General features: G+C 45.3%; 1 protein-coding gene across 2 annotated transcripts in view; it reads left to right on the plus strand.

Moving 5' to 3' along the window:
- The window catches only part of RGS6 (regulator of G protein signaling 6), a 253,427-nt gene that overhangs the window by 206,120 nt on the left and 31,252 nt on the right, over positions 1–16,055 (plus strand). For both annotated transcript variants that reach the window (XM_031505011.2, XM_031505010.2), the window contains one exon: positions 4,664–4,850. In XM_031505011.2, the coding sequence (XP_031360871.1) occupies positions 4,664–4,850 (187 nt within the window). The remainder of the gene's footprint in view (positions 1–4,663; positions 4,851–16,055) is intronic.

Raw genomic sequence — 16,055 nt, forward strand, 5'->3', positions numbered from 1 at the left:
TGAGATGTTCATTTAACTGGTGGATTGAATTCCCTGCCCGCCCCCCTGCAACTTTAAAGAGTGTCAGCTGGAAGCAGCAAAGTGGGAATATGGGACATGGGACTTTCACGCGAAGGGAAAGGAAGCTGCACACCTGTTTACAGACCTCAGTGGGAAACATGTGACACTTTGTGGGAATGCACTGCGGAGCTGGCAATGCATGGATGCAGGTGCCCTGGGCTGTATTGCTTGTGAGCATATGTTGAACATGGAGATCACGGGAAAGGAGTTTTACCTGCAGAAAGTGTTTAAATCCTACATGACTCCTAATGGTTGAAACTTGTTGTCAGGTTTTCTTTCCCCCCCTCCAGTTTCCATCAGGAAAAGAGAAGTTGAGGCAGCGAGATCTCATATACGCAGTAAACACACCGAGCCGCCCCAAAACCCATGTTCCCTAAATAAAGAACGTTACCCCAGCAGTTCTGAGGCAGTGCCGAAGGGCTAAGCGGGGTGCGGGGCGGCTCGGGGCAGTTCGGGGCAGTGCCGGACGGCTCGGGGCGGTGCGGGGCAGTGCCGGGCGGTGCCGGGCGGTGCGGGGCAGTGCCGGGCGGCTCGGGGCGGTGCGGGGCAGTGCCGGGCGGTGCCGGGCGGTGCGGGGCGGTGCCGGGCGGCTCGGGGCAGTGCCGGGCGGTGCGGGGCAGTGCCGGGCGGCTCGGGGCGGTGCCGGGCGGCTCGGGGCGGTGCCGGGCGGTGCCGGGCGGCGCGGGGCAGTGCCGGGCGGTGCCGGCAGGCGGCGCCGTCGCCCCGCGCAGCGCGGCCCCTCAGCGGTTCGGGGCGCCGCGCACGGGCGGCGGGCGCTGCCCCGCGGCAGCCGCTGCCCCAAGGGCTTTCCTGCCCCACAGCACTGAAAGGATGTGCAGCAGAAGGAGGGGATTGCACCGTGGACGCCGGCGTGCACCACGTGGGAGGGGAGGGGGAGGCCAGTGGGACGCTTGCTCCGTCCCCACCGACACTGCGGTCTCCTTGGCAGGTCCCCAGTGCCCCAGCGTGCGGCTGTGCAGCATCTGCAGCATCTGCCCGCACCTAGCTTGCTAACCAAGGACAGATTTTTGTTGCTCTTGGCCGTGCCAAGCTCACCATGCCAAGGATCTGACCATTAAACAACACAAAGATGTGAATACTGCCCCTGTCTGAACTGCATTTTGATTTTTATCTATTACTTTCATTCATTTCCCGGCTGAGATGTTCAAAGTTATTTCTTGGTGAATTGAAGAAGATTTGTGAATGGTTAGAGATGTGAGACCGGAGGGGCATAGGATACTGGCATGGAACTACAGAGGCGAGGAGAGAAGTGTGCTTGGATTCTGACCTCATACTTGATGAATTCACTGTCAAGCTAGGCATATTGTGTCCACCCCCAATATGGGGATACAACACTGCCCTTGTCTTGACTGTTGTTTCTCAGTTTCTGGAGTCATCTGTATTTTGCCTCCTGATCAGGATTTTAAATTAATTTTTGTTCTACAATGTACCTCAGAAACAACCACTCTCCCGCTACTCAACCTGTCCTTCCTCAGCAGCCTTTTCACGGGGGGACATCTTTGAACAGCAGTGATGAAGCAACTCTGCAGCACCCTGCAGGGAGGCAGAGCACTCTCTGTGCCTTGGGGGAGCTGTGGAGGATAAATGCCATTGTGGGATATCTTCTGCAAGTGACAGCAGTTTAATTACAAGTTGGATGAGGCTGGAATGGTTTTTGCCACTGATAGCACTTTAGGATACCATATTATCAGCCTTCTCCAGTCCTTCCATGCTGTTTTATAAAGGACAAAGAATCTGTGATCAATGCTGCTGTACCCTCTGTGCAGACAGTCCCTGTGCCAGTCCTGCTCTGCTTAAAGGGCACCTCTGGAGAGGACACACAAGGACATCTCCCTTCTCCCCTGCCCTGTGCAAAGGTGTCCATTGGACATCTGTCTCCTACAGAAAGTGACGAGGTAATGCAGGATTTTCACCTGACTCCTTGTGAACTTGCAGCTGGGCTTGTGCTTCAGAAATTGCAGGGGTGATTCAGGGAGGGCATTTGCACTTTTTTGAGCAGAATTTCCAGCACGGTCATTGTATGTCAGCTCCTTTCCTAAGTAGAAATACATTCTTCTCTCTTGTAAATGCTATAAATCCCATAGGAAGCCCTGCTTATGCGTTGGCTTCAGGTTGATTTCTTGTGGCAAAGAACTTGCCTTGGAGTTGAAGCTGTGGGGCTGTGTACCCCTCTTTGATGTTGCTTGATTTTCAGATGCCAGCTATAGTGAATAGCTTTGAAATTTTTACCAAGACAAAACTCCCCTTTGCCGTGAAGAGGACATCCAGCCTTGGGCATGAATTCACAATTGCTTGCAGTAAAAAGAGCTTGTTCTTGTTACTGTCAGGTTGGTCTGGTTGGCTGGTTTTCAGATTGAGCCAAATGGTTATTAAAATGGATGGTGCTCCTGTTCTGGCAAGCTGTCACTTCACAGCGTTCCCAGTTCTCTCACAAGTGTGCTTTCCCAGCCCGCCTCCCTGGCTCCAGGGGCAGCAGATAAGCCAGAAGAAAAGGTTCTCTCTAGCTAAGTGTTTGTCTGAAGTGTCCCATCTACTCTGGAATGATTAGCATCTTTTCTCTCTATGCCTTTTCTGCATTTACATGTTCCTATTACATCTGAAATTGAATGATAAAGTATTTTCAAATAACAGAAGCCACATATGTCATCCGATCACTGTGCTGTGAGTGCCACCCTTTACTTTCTGCATGCATGTGATAAGTGCGGGTGTCACTGCTCAAATGACAAGGCAGGATATCAGGTGCACTTAAATTCTCAAAGATGGAAAAGGACCAACCATGCACACTCCTCCACCAACCCCAGATACTCTACTTCAGTTCATAAAATCAAACGTCACCTTGGTAGAACCACAAGTATGTGACTCTATAGATACTGATGTAGTGTTGGAGTGTACCCCAGTCTGTTTTAGTGAGCCTGCCAAGGAAATGGAAAAACCTTATGAAAGAATATCAAGTGACTTGGGTGAGTCAGGGCTGTGGCATGAGGCCCTCTGATGGTCGGGAAGAAGCAGCAGACAGGCAAGGAGGATTTAGCCTGGTCTTGCATGTGGTGTGGATGTCAATTTTTCCACAGATTGACTGTTTGCCTCTATTGCAGGTAGGATACCAGGCTAAATGGGGTAGCAGCCTCATTCACTTGCAGTAGCACCACTGATTCCAGGGTGTTTAGGTACTGCTTGCAGCCACTAAGGAAGCCTGAGTCAGGAAGAGCACAGACGTCACCAGGCTGCTGTCTCCTCTACCCACCCTCACTACCATCGGGATTTTTGTTTGGGACAGACTTTATCTTCCTCCTTCCATCATGGAGGAATATTTGCCTTAGTGGCAGTGCACTGACACCACTGAATCATTTGAGGTGAGAAATCAGGACTTCAGTTACAGGTCAACTGGTTAGTAAGGGAGACACAGGATTTTCCAAGTGTGCAGCTCTTGCGGATGCCCTGAACCAGACAATCCCCGTCTCTGCACAGTCTGCCCAGCAGAGGGACTGCAATAAAGCAGTGCAGGGAAGGGACGGCCAAGGTGAACCCTGCCCTCCTTGTCACCCTGGACAATGGACACCTTTGCCAGGGGGTAGGAAAGAGCTGGCTATTGCAGGTGGCTGCAAAGGCGCCTTCAGTACCTGTTTGCCCTGTAGCCCTCAGCACTCCCTGCAGAGCACTACTGTGCTTGCTCAACCAGGTTGCAGGGCCCAGGTACTCAGGGCAGATAACCTTCAGGGATACCTTCTTGCTGGAAGATAGAGCTGACCAAAACAAAAGGCTACTGGGCACCATGCATCTTCTGAATTAATCACCTGAAAGAGCATATATCTTTCAGCAGTAAATAAAACTAGCACCACCAACAAAATGTCTTTTATTTTTCCTAGGATAAAAGACAAAAGACATGCATATCACTCTTGCAAAATATTCTGTGGTCTTTGTTTTCACAGATCAACATATGGATTATATCCTTAGTCATCAAAGGGATTATCTTCTCTGTGGTTATAAATTTACTTTAGTCTGTAACCTTAGCCTAGTCAAGAAAATACCCCTGTAAAATTGGAGTATGGCATGACAACAGTCATCTTTTCTCATGGCATCCATCTGAATGCTGACCAGTTTACAAGTAAGAAAAAAAACTCTAAGTGGCATTTCTACAGCTTCACACTGGAAATGATATGAATGTTAAGTTTGTTCTTCATTTTACATCCCCTGTGGATGACCAATCCTGCAGGCAGGAATGACCAGCACATTGCAGCAGGGCTGTGGGAGGCAGAGCCTGTTTCTCTCCTCCAGCTGCATAGCTCTGGAGGTTTCCCGTTTGCTTACCTAATCTGACGCTTCTGCAGGGGCAGTTTAATAAGCATATATCACTTCTTAAAGTCAGTGTTCTGATCTCAGCCATAATATAAAGGGTTGGTGTAAAGTACATCACCCCTTTCCCTTGAAGTCATCCTAACATAGAGAGTCTTCTGTGAATTCTAATACATGCAGGATTAGGTTCTATGTCTGTTTTAGGACTCTACCTAGGCTTATTCCCAAAATCTTATCTATATTTATATCTTTTTCTCTTTTCTGCCCTTTTAATTTTTCCCTAGTACAGGTTTTGGTTGGCTGTCCAAGATCTCAAGAAACGACCTTTACAGGATGTGACCATGAGAGTGGAAGAAATCTGGCAAGAGTTTCTAGCTCCTGGGGCCCAAAGTGCTATTAACCTGGATTCCCACAGCTATGAGAAAACAAGCCAAAACGTCAAAGACCCAGGGAGATATACATATGAAGATGCACAGGTTCGTTTTTGGGTTTATGGAACTACTGCTAATGAAACTCTCAGTTTTAATATGATATTCCACTATCACATTGTCACTGCTCACTTGTAAGAAAAAGGGATGCACAGTTTGAAGTGACTTTGAGGATATCTATTCCAGCTGGGTAAATGATATTTTCATTGAATCTATCTGTTATAACAGGCTAAGGCTCCTCTGGGAACAAATGTTACAAAATCTACAAGTCTGCAAGGTGCTGCAAGCTGGAGCCATGTCTCACAGAAAGCACAGATGAAAAAGTGCTATACAGTTCAGCTTGTCTGTCTGTGCTACCTGACACTAAAGTCTGGCATATTTGCAGAATGGCCAACGTTATAGCAAAACCCTGGCTAATACACTTTTTCTCTGATTTATTTATTTATAGCTAATTATATTCCCCTGCCAAGCCCCAAGTGCAGCAGTTCCCTCCAACATAGCTAGAAATTTTTCCACCAGACAATACCTTAGACTAATGATAGGACAGTAGGCAATGCAGTGGATTTAATCCTTCCCTCCTAAGGCTACAGATTTATCAGGGAAATTTTACAGATAAACTGTACATGAAAAATGCCTTGAGGAGAACAGATAATTTGAGAAAAACTGCTATAAGCAAGGGTAAAGCTGCATAACCTTCTGGAAAGTGAAAATAGAATTTTCTAATTTTTAAAAAATAAAAATGAAGAAGGGATCATTTGGCAAATATTACTAGGGACACCATTAAAAGATATGCTCCTGGTAATCATTTTTATCACAAGATGTAGTAAAACCAACAGCAAATGAAAAGAATTCCTGGGTTTGGGGATTTTTTTTTTAATTGGCATTCAAAGGCAGTTTTTCAAAATACTCCACTAACAAAATACTTTCATCTCGGGGGAGATGTTGTGGACCACTTATACAAGGTTAGGCAATGAATTTTTCAAACCAGCATCAAATACTCTATTTTCCTGAATGCAGTCTTGCTCCTTGGGGCCAGCATAGAAGGAATGTACACGAAGTTTCAAGGCAGTCCCCTGTGAATATCAGGCAACTTAAATGCCCTTTCTAAAGCTGAGAGATATAGGAGTGTGAAGACATTCTGGATAAGATGTATTCTTTGCTTGGCAGTTGTAGTGAAAAAGAACTGCATGCATCACCTGAAAAAAATGATGATGACAAAATGCAGGCTAAAGTAGATAGGTGAATAATGGGGGAATTGATTAAATTGATAAGTAGAAGTACTAAGAATAAGGTGAATGTTAACATGATGAGTATTTAATTAGAAGAAGACTCGGAGGATTTAGCCTTGAACTGATTAGTTCACAATGTAATTGCCATTCAAAGGGGAGTTGATAAAATCAAGCTGGAGCCCTGGCAGTTAGACTGCAATTTTAGCTCCTTGGGTTAATTTTATTTCAGTGGATTTTTGCACTGACAGATCTCTTCAATTCATCTGTTGTGATTCATGGACACAGAAATACAAGGCAAAGGTAGACCTTCAAGGGCCAGCTATGGTTATCTTTGAGATTGAATCTATTGAATCCTCAAGAGAGGATAGCACAATGGGGAAGGTGAACCCAGTTATCTTCTTGGGCTGTGGACTTGTGGTAGCTCTCCAAAGGCCAAGCAAGCTGTTTGTGACTGCTTAGCTGGATAGCTGAGAAAGCGTTCTAACAAAAGCAGGAAGAAGCAGGACATTGCTGAAGGGTGTAGAGTTTTTACTGGCTCATCCTGGAGAAGGGACTTTTTTGTTTACACATCCACTTCATGGGAGCCAATGCAGATCGCCCCCTTGGTGCTGTAAATCCTCCAAGACCTGCCATGGTGTTTCTACAGGTCAGCCCTGCCATCGCAGAGGCTCTTGTCCATAAATCTGCAGCAGCTGCCTTATCTCAACACCCTGGCACCAGGAGTCCATGGGAACTCCCACACATCCCACATTCCTAGGGACTCAACCAGATACAACTAATCAAAACACCCTCTGTGGGAGGGGAAAATACAAGTGTTGTCCTGTCCTGAGTAGCTTTAACACAAAGAGGAAAACAACTGAAATGTCCTTGTAAGAAAAGAATAAGAAAAATTTAGTTTACTCAACAGCACATTCTTTGAATGTCTGCAGGTCTGAGCCAGTAAGAGGAAGAAAAAGTGTTGGCTGATCTGAGAAAATTAGTTTGATACTCCTGTAGTTAAGAATAGGAGAAAGTGATGTGGCACTGTAGTCATGACTTGAAAGATTCACAAAATGGCAATTCTATATAAAAAGCACTGGAAATGGACACATTGCTGTACTTGGGAAGGGCAAGGCGTAGCAGAGCACATTCAGGCCAGCAAATGCTTTATAACAGGAAGTTGAAAGCAAAGCATCATTTGTTACTGGGTGTTTAACTGTCTCATTGATGCGCTTCTTTGCACACCCTTGGCTCCCAGCCCCAAAGAGCTCACCCAGATGCTGCTCAACCATCTGGTAAGGCAACTAGACTGGATAAAAACAGGGAGAAAAGAGGCTCTTGGCAAACATTCCTCTCACTTCAAGCCTTTTTGTCCCCAGGCCAGTAATGGCCTGAAAGCAAATGGCTCCTCCATTTAAGAAAATCTCAGCTCCAAATCTCAGTCCCCAAAGCACTCCTAATCCAAACCTGAATTTGGTGTGTATTTATTTCAGACATCCTTCTCCCTGAGATGGATTCCTGTTCCACAGAAGCATGTGGTGTGCCATTTACCCATCTGAGCTTAAGATACTTGCTGCGCTGTGTCCCTCGGTGCTGCTGCACTCCACAGTCCTGCGCTGCTGGGCTTGCGTAGAGCTGCCCCTCCTGCTGTGGCTCCCGCAGGTGCCACTGCCCACCCTGTGCCTAGCTCAAGCTGTGCCAGCACATCTCAGCCCTGAGCAGAGTGTGCTGTGCTGGCTCAGCCTGCACTCCCCTCCCCAGCTGTCCAGTTTGTTGGTGTCTCTGTCCTTGAGCAGCCCAGTGCTGCTCCTAGCTCTGTCCTCATCATCAGCTCTGCCAGCTATCTTAGTTTGCAGCACCTTCTGTCATTTTAGTGCTGGGCCCCTTCCGAAGGGAGCCTACCAATTTAGCTGATTATTTTCTGCTCTTAAACAACTGTCCTCTGAGTAAAATATTATGATTATCAAACCATTTTCACTGGGGAGCAAAGCAGCTTTTAATACAAGGGGCATCGTCAGGAAAGGTCAGTTCAATTAAACAGTGAAGTACTTAGCAGGATGTAAGCTCCCACAGGAGTTATCAACATCATTGAACAACCAATGTGGGGCCCTGCAATATGAAGCAGGCACCACCAGCTCTGGAAAGTAAATAGGTTTGGGTCCATCTGAATGGCCTCTTTTGGCTAATGAAGCTGCTGACAGCCAAAGCAATTCATCTTTACATGGGAACACAGAGCTGTGAGTGTGACAATTATGGCTTATCTGTACTTGTTATTAGTTTTTTAACCATTCTTCCCCTACCCCCATCAAGCATCTCCCTGCCTCTCCTGAAATGTCTTTCTGCCTTCAGAAAATCTTTAATCCCTTCCTCTGTCCCTTGGTGTTGGGAGCTAGTATCACCAGGATGCATTGTATTTCCTCACAGTAATGTTTTGTAGGGACATTTAGTCTATGTTTACTGGTAGGCTTCAGAGGTAGGTGTTCCAGAGTCAGGTATGTCACACAGTTGTCTTTGGAATTCCTTTCCTGTTTTCTTTGTTTATTTTTATTCTTTAATACATAAAATAGAGTTTTAGATTGACATCCCTTTCCCTGAACTAGCCAGCTGTTGTTTCTATGAAGATAATTCAGAGAAAATCAGTTCTAATCCAGGCTCTTTTAGGAATTTTAACTGCTCTTTTCAGATCCTTGGCTAATTCCAGGGCAGATTTAGACCATAATGCTAAATTCCAAGCAGCTCAAACCAGAAATGTACCTGTCCCAGATTTGAAACATAGAATCATTTGGGTCAGAAAGTACCTTTAAAAGTCATCTAGTCCAGCTCCCCTGAAATGAGCAAGGTGGACCTTCTACTAGATCAGGTTTGTCAGAGCCCTGTTCAACTTGACCTTGAATGTTTCCAGAGATAGGGAATCCACCACCTCTCTGGTAATCTTGGTCAGGGTTTTATTATCTTCATTGTACAAACTTTCTTTCTTAAATCTAGTCTTGAGATGCTCTCAGCATCATGTTCATGCTCTCAGCTGCCTCATGTGTAGTTCAGTTTGTTCTAGACTGTGAGAGATGCGACTCCTTGCAGGATTCATCAGTGATTGGTCATCAGTTTGCATTCTGGTTCTATCAAAGTGCTCAAGGTGCTGACAGAATTTGACAGGATCCTGTTGAACTCAAAACCAAAGCAAGGATCTCTTGGAAGTGAAACGTTACCAAGAAGGGAAAATGAGGGGGGACTTCTCCTAACTTTGTATTTTCAAGCATGCACAGGATGTGAAAGGCCTGATGTCTATTCAATGGGCATAGAGAACTCCTTTTGTTGGTCTGGAGTAAAATCACAACGTGGAAGGAAGAGATGAAAATAATCATTCATTGTGTGTCTGTATCATCTTTCGTGTAAGAACTTAGAGAAGCATGATTCCTATTTTCTTAAAGTTTTGTCCAGTCACCTGAGTTACGTGCATGTGTGTAAAGGACAATGACTAAGGATTGGTTAGCAGTGCAGGCAGCCAGCAAGGGGACATGGGGCAGACCAAGGTGCTCTGCCTCTGAGAGAGGATCAAGTCCACCTGAACCAGTGCTGCTCAGAGACATTGAGCCTGTGCTGTGGGGAATTGAAAGCACTGCTACATGACATCAGTATTTACAAGTGAATGGTGTGCCCAGGGCTCCTGGGGGCTTTTGACAGCCTGCACCTGCCTGTGGAGGTTAGGGACGATACAAGGACTTGACTGTTATTCCCTTCTCCTTCATTGGCTCTGATTCTGTGGGGCTGGAGGAAAAAATCCTTCCTTTCACTGCACTCTGGTTCTCTTCCTTGTATGTGGGTTATGGTGACTGCATAAAACACACAGAGTCTCACTGTTGTGTGTTTATTACAATTAGAAGCAAAAGTGCAAGCTCCTGCCCTTGTGGATTTCACAAAACAACCTACAACGGAATCTAAAATCAAGAGCCCCACAAATACAGCCAGAAAGTAGTTAGGTGTCTGGAGCAAAAATAGAAAGTGATGACGGAGGCTTATGCCGTGCCTGGTGCTGTGCAAAGCAGGAAACAAAAGACTTGAAGCAGAGGTTTACATAGGAGCAGATACTCTGTTATTTTCCTGTTTTGTTTTGTTGGGAGTTTTTTTCTTTTTAATGTACATATACACCACACATCAGAAGGTACTTCTTTTATCTTCTGCCTTCCATTTTAATTTGTGGCTTAGCAGTCATGTTATATGAAAAACATCTACAATCCAGCCTTTGTCTTGCTGTTCCCTTTCTGTCTCTGAAGGCATCAGGGATCAAACTACTGTCTAAGCTAATGTCCTTCTGTCACACATGAGCAGAAAAAGGGCCAGGAAAAAGTCACAAGTGACCCCTCTCCTTGCAGACACAGTGACAGAAGGCAACAGATCTCTTCAAATGAAAGATCAGGGGAATGGGGTAACAAGAACAGTCAGCATATTCCCACAGGACAATAGTCTGCCTGTTATTCAGGGTGCTGATCCTGCCAAGCTGTCTAAAACTACATGCATGAGTATTAACAGTGCTTCAGTGCCAGACATTTCCTACCTCCAAAAAATACCTTTAGATGGATTAAATGGGAAAGTCTCTAGCTTGCTCAGAAGTTGAATTCAGCACTCAGACTCTGGGACTCTTGTGTCAGTAGTGTGCACTGTGCTTCTTGAAAGCAAGAAACAACTGCATGTCAGATCCAGAGCAAGAAAATTTCCTTTTCACATGAAGGTCAGGAAGCTGCTATACTGTTTCTTTTCTCCCAAATAGGGAGCAAATTGTTTGGAAATGCATCCTTTCAACTAATCAAGAAGCCAGAGTTCCAGGGGTTTACTTCTCATGGACTTTGGGGTTATGGTCTCTTCCTCTTAAACCCATGCACTGCAGGAACACTGTGGTCTTTAATTTTTTTAAGGGGTTGTTACCTTTTTAAGCGTTCACACTCCTAATTAAAAATTTAATAAATAATCCCTGGGAATATCTATCAGCAATGCATTTCATATCTCTGCTTGGCCCACAGCAGGTATTAATGTGGGCTGTCAGGATGGGGTTTTCTGGCAAACAGTTAAAAGATTTCAATATATAGTTGGACTCTGAGATCTTGAGTTCGACCACTTAATGGCAACCCAAGATGACATAGCAGCAGATACCTTACAGTTAAAATGTTGATGAGGCATGGAAAACTGTTTATCTATCCAGTACATGTTCTCTAGTTTGGCATCCAAGCAGGGTTGGTGTTCCCTATCTCAGCATAGCCACCTTTACTCAGAAGCTGTGTTCTGCTTGTTTCTGTAGGGCTGTATCCTGCTCTGTCACCATCTCCTATGGAACACAGAATGTCCCACTGAAATAGAATTTCCTTCTACTGTGTGAGGGGGTTCTGCATGTTCCTCTCCTTTGTACAGTTCAGCTTTTTGGCAGAATTTTTCATGGAGAAAACAAGGAGGAAGTTGCTGACAGCCTGCAGGTGTCAAATTGTTGATGAAAAGGTTAAGTAACTACAGCTCATAGCTGTACCACAGCATGCACAGGAGGAAAAAAACCTCATCTTCATTGCTGCAACTCCTACATATGGTATTGTTTGGAAAAGAAATGCCAATCTCCCAAATGCTACAATGCTACAGAAGGTTGTCCCCTCCTCCTAGGCAAACCCTTTTCACTTGGGCTTTTTGCCAGTAGCCAGGATTTGGCCCATATTGAGAGAATCAGCCTCTTAGCCATGATCATTGTTCTCAAAACCTAAAGCTGCTCATATGGCGTTAGACTCCCAGCAGCCCACTCTTGTCTCCCAGGATAGCCCTTGCTATATTTAGGACTAAATCCTCCTGCAGTACCAGGCTGACCCCTTAACTGCACAGCACTCAACAGCCCTTTGCCTCTAGTCCTCTGCACTGTGTCTGCCATTGACCCTCAACAGCTCTGCCCTCACATTTGTGTCTGAAGATATGAAGCAAACCAGTTGTCTCATCAATTTACAGAGGAGCCATAGCTAAATTTATGTGTTTCTTTTATCAGTGTGCTTTTCCATGAAAGATTTACATTGTGTTTCCAACTATGTATCTACAGGGCTAAACAAAGGATTTCTGTGTATTACTCAAAATGAGCTCTCATTGCTTATAGTTATCCCTCTTGCTAAGGCTCTTTCTTACATTCCTGTGCCTTCAGCCCAGTATAATTTCATTTATGTGCTGAAAAAAAATTATTCTTTTTAGTTTAGCAGGAAGGTTGGTCTATATTACAGGATATTCATCTTTTTTTCCCTTAGTAGTAAAAGCAACTTGCTTGAATGTGAAGAAAACGCACCAGCTAAAACTTGGTGTAAATTATGTGCCTTGAATAATTGAGACTGGCAAAAAAGATTTTCCAGAGCAATGCGCTCTTGACCAAGATTCTTATGTGCCATTTAGCAATTCTTACGTGCCATTTCTTTTCCTATAAACTATAAATCCAGGAGAGCCACACAGTCCCGCCGGGTCCTGCTAGATGGCAGCACTGCCGGCTACCAGAGACGCTCCGGGAGGGGGCTCACCCTGCATAATGCAGGCAGGCAGCTCCAACAGGCACTACAGCATTTTTGAGAAGAGTGAAATCCTAAATGCAGAGACCAGAATAAGCAAATCCAGAAGTGCTCTTAGTGGGGATTTGGAAACAGTAAAGGCAATTGGAATAGAACATACGTGTTTCCCTGCTTTCTCACCCCCCACTGGTGTTTTCCCATGAGGTTCAATCAGGGCAAATGTGAAGATCTCTTCTGCAGCTTCTTCACTGTTTGGCTCATCTCAACTGTGCCTGTTACCAACTAGTTCAGCTTTCAGGGCTGATGCAGCAATTTTTACTGCTTTTTCCAAAGTGCATTTTAGCACCATCATGTAGGTTGAGTGCAATTGATCATAATTGCTCCTAAAAAGTGTTGCATTCAGTTTTGGCACAAGCAACTGCTAAAGAGGAGTAGGTGTCCTTTCCTTTCTTTGGCTTTCTGGGAGATCCTGGTGGTGGTGTGGTAAGGGGTTCTGCTGGTCAAACAGGATTCTTGAGGATGAGCTGGGAAGAGTACAGCAGAGTTAACAGGACACATCTCTAACAACGTGTGGAGAGCAGGTTTTGCTGACTGCAGTATGTGTGTGTGCTGGCACAGGGGTTAACCTCAGCTCCTTTGACACAAATGTCTGCAGAGCAGAGGTGCCAACAGACAGGCGCTAGGCTGCTGCCAAGTCTAATTGGAAGGTGCAGCAGTCACACACCATGTGCTTGCAGAAGTGTCTGCTTTCTCCTTCCCACGTCCTCTTTGTGCTATAGAGACAGCTCTTCCAAAAACAAACTCCAGGCAGGTTCTCAGCTGGCATCTCTTCCCATCCTTCCAGCAAAGGCCACAAGGCCTTCACTCAGGCAGCACTCTCTCATGTATGAATCTGCAGTAAATTCCTCCCCAGTGCCAAGCGTACAGGTGACACAAATATTAGCATTCATTGCAGTGTGCTGTTATTTATTTAGTTATTTCATCTACTGCTTTACATTGCTTGTGGCCTTTTCTTTTAATGGATTTGTTTGACATGCTGCAAATCTCCTTTTGAGTTGGCCAGAGGTTCAGCTGCATGCTTGCAATACAAAAGGGGTCTCCAAATCAGCTCTCACTAGTTATACCAGGTGTTAGTGACAGGGTGAAGGAGTGCTCCAAAAGAATCCAGATGTTAATGGGATAGCTACAGCAAGGTTTCTGACCAGTTTATGAAAGGTAAAGTGAGCCCTTGCAGCTCAAGTGCATCTCAACAGCTATCTAGCCTTAGTGTAAACTACCAAAAATGAGCTAAAAATCATGGAATAGAATCATTAAGGTGGGAAAATACCCCAAAGATCATGAAGTACAGCCTTTGACTGAACACCACCATGTCAATTAAACCATAGCACTAAGTGCCACCTCCATTCATTTCTTGAACATTTCCAGGGCTGGTGACTCCACCGTCTCCCTGGGCAGCCCATTCCATTGCTTAACCACCCTTTCAGTGAAAAATTTATTCCTGATGTCCAACCTGAACCTCTGCTGGTATAGCTTGAGGCTATTTCTTCTCATTCTGTTGCTGGCTGCCTTGGAGAAGATGCTGACCCCTGCATGGCTACACTGTCCTTTCAGACAGTTGTAGAGTGATGAAGTCTCCTCTGAGCCTCCTTTTCTCCAGGCTGAACAATCCCAGCTCCCTCAGCTGCTCCTTATCTAAGTAACTTTCTAGACCCATCACCATTTTCAATACTGTTCTCCGAACATGCTCCAACACTTCAATTTTTTTCTTCAATTGAGGGACTCAAAACTGGACACTGGACTCAAAGTGTGGCCTCACCAGTGCCAGGCACAGGGGGACAATCACTGCCCTGGTCCTGCTGGCCACACTATTGCAGATACAGACCAGGATGCCAGTGGCCTTCTTGGCCACCTGAGCACGCTCTGGCTCGTGTTTGCTGCAGACCAGCTTTCTCAGGTCCTTTACTTCTGGGCAGCTTTCCAGTCACTCATCCCCCAGCCTGTAGCACTGCATGGGGCTGCTGTGACCCAAGTGCAGGACCTGGCACTCTTACCATTGGCCTTGGCCTGTTGATCCAGCCTGTCCAGATCCCTGTGCAGAGCCTTCCTGCCCTCCAACACTTCCATCCAGCTTAATGTCATCTGTGAACTGGCTGATGGTGCACTTGATCCCCTCATGCAAATCATCAATAAAGATGTTAAACAGGGCTGACCCAAATACTGAGCTGTGGGTCCACCACTGGTGGCTGCCAGGATGTAATTCCATTCACCACCACTCTCTCAGCCATTTTGATAGCTTTTAACCCAGCAAAGAGTGCACCTCTCCAAACCAGGGGCTGCCAGCTTCTCCAGGAGAAGGCCATGGGAGACAGTATTGAAAGCTTTGCTGGAGTCCAGGTAGACTTAATCCACAACCTTTCCCTCATCCACCAGGCAGGTCACCTGGTCATAAAAGGAGATTAGGTTGGTCAGGCAGGATGTGCTTTTCCTATACCGATGCTAACTGGGCCTGATCACTTGGTTGTTCTGTACATGCTGTGTAATGGTAATCAAGATGATCTGATAAATGTGCTAAATGGGAAATCTGTGCTTGAAGTGAGCAAAGAATTGGTCATTTCCTTATTCCTCATCATCACCCAAAGTTTGCACCTCTGTTTAGGCACAAACAGGGGAAAATTTATATCAGCAAGTTCAAATTTAAGGGCTTTCTGGAATCTAGCTGGTGTTCAGAGTTCATGAGAACATTGTGCTTGGCCTTCACAACTCCAAAAAAGTCTTAAGCCTGTCACAAAATATCAAGATGAGTAAAATACTACTGGAATTAGGAATGGACGTTTAACCACCAGTTATCTTCTTGTCTCATATACACAAATCAGAGAAAGAACCAAGGTTTTCTGCTAAAAGGAAACATTCTTAACAAAGAAGGTAATTCCTGGGATCTACCACGTGCCTTATGTGAGTCAGATGTTACTATTTTTTATCATTCAGGTTTTTTTCCCACATTTTTCTTGAGTGTTCCCAGTGTTGTCCTTATCTGGTAGTCATGCCTTCCTCAGGGTCACTGTGCTTTGACTGAGAGGGGGAAGAGACCTGAGATCACATTGCAGCACACTGATTTGGAGCAGGTGCAGCTTTGAGATGGTTTCTGCTATCTCAGCCACCTCCTACATTCCCGTCTGGATTGCAAACTTTATTTTTTCCTCCCCCTTTCCCCTCTTGTCAGGAATAATTTACTAAGCCTGTCCTTCATCTCTTTCCAAAGGTAAAGCTTGTGGAAGGAAAATGGCCAAGAGATACTGAACCTTATCAGGATTTATTTCCCCGCACTTAAGCTGTCAGCTGTCAGGGGTGGGATTTCCTGTTTGTTTCACACAATTGTAAAAGAGAATTTTTTTGTGATTTATCTCATTGGTTCCTTTTTTTTCTAGAAGAGACAACATTTCCCCCTTTTTAATGTACTGTTTGTTCTTCTTTATATCATTTAATGGTTGTGGCACGTGGAATGGTTATGTTATCTGAAGTGTTAATTCACATGA

This window comes from Lonchura striata, chromosome 6 (genome assembly GCF_046129695.1).
Source record: "Lonchura striata isolate bLonStr1 chromosome 6, bLonStr1.mat, whole genome shotgun sequence".
NCBI lineage: Eukaryota > Metazoa > Chordata > Aves > Passeriformes > Estrildidae > Lonchura > Lonchura striata.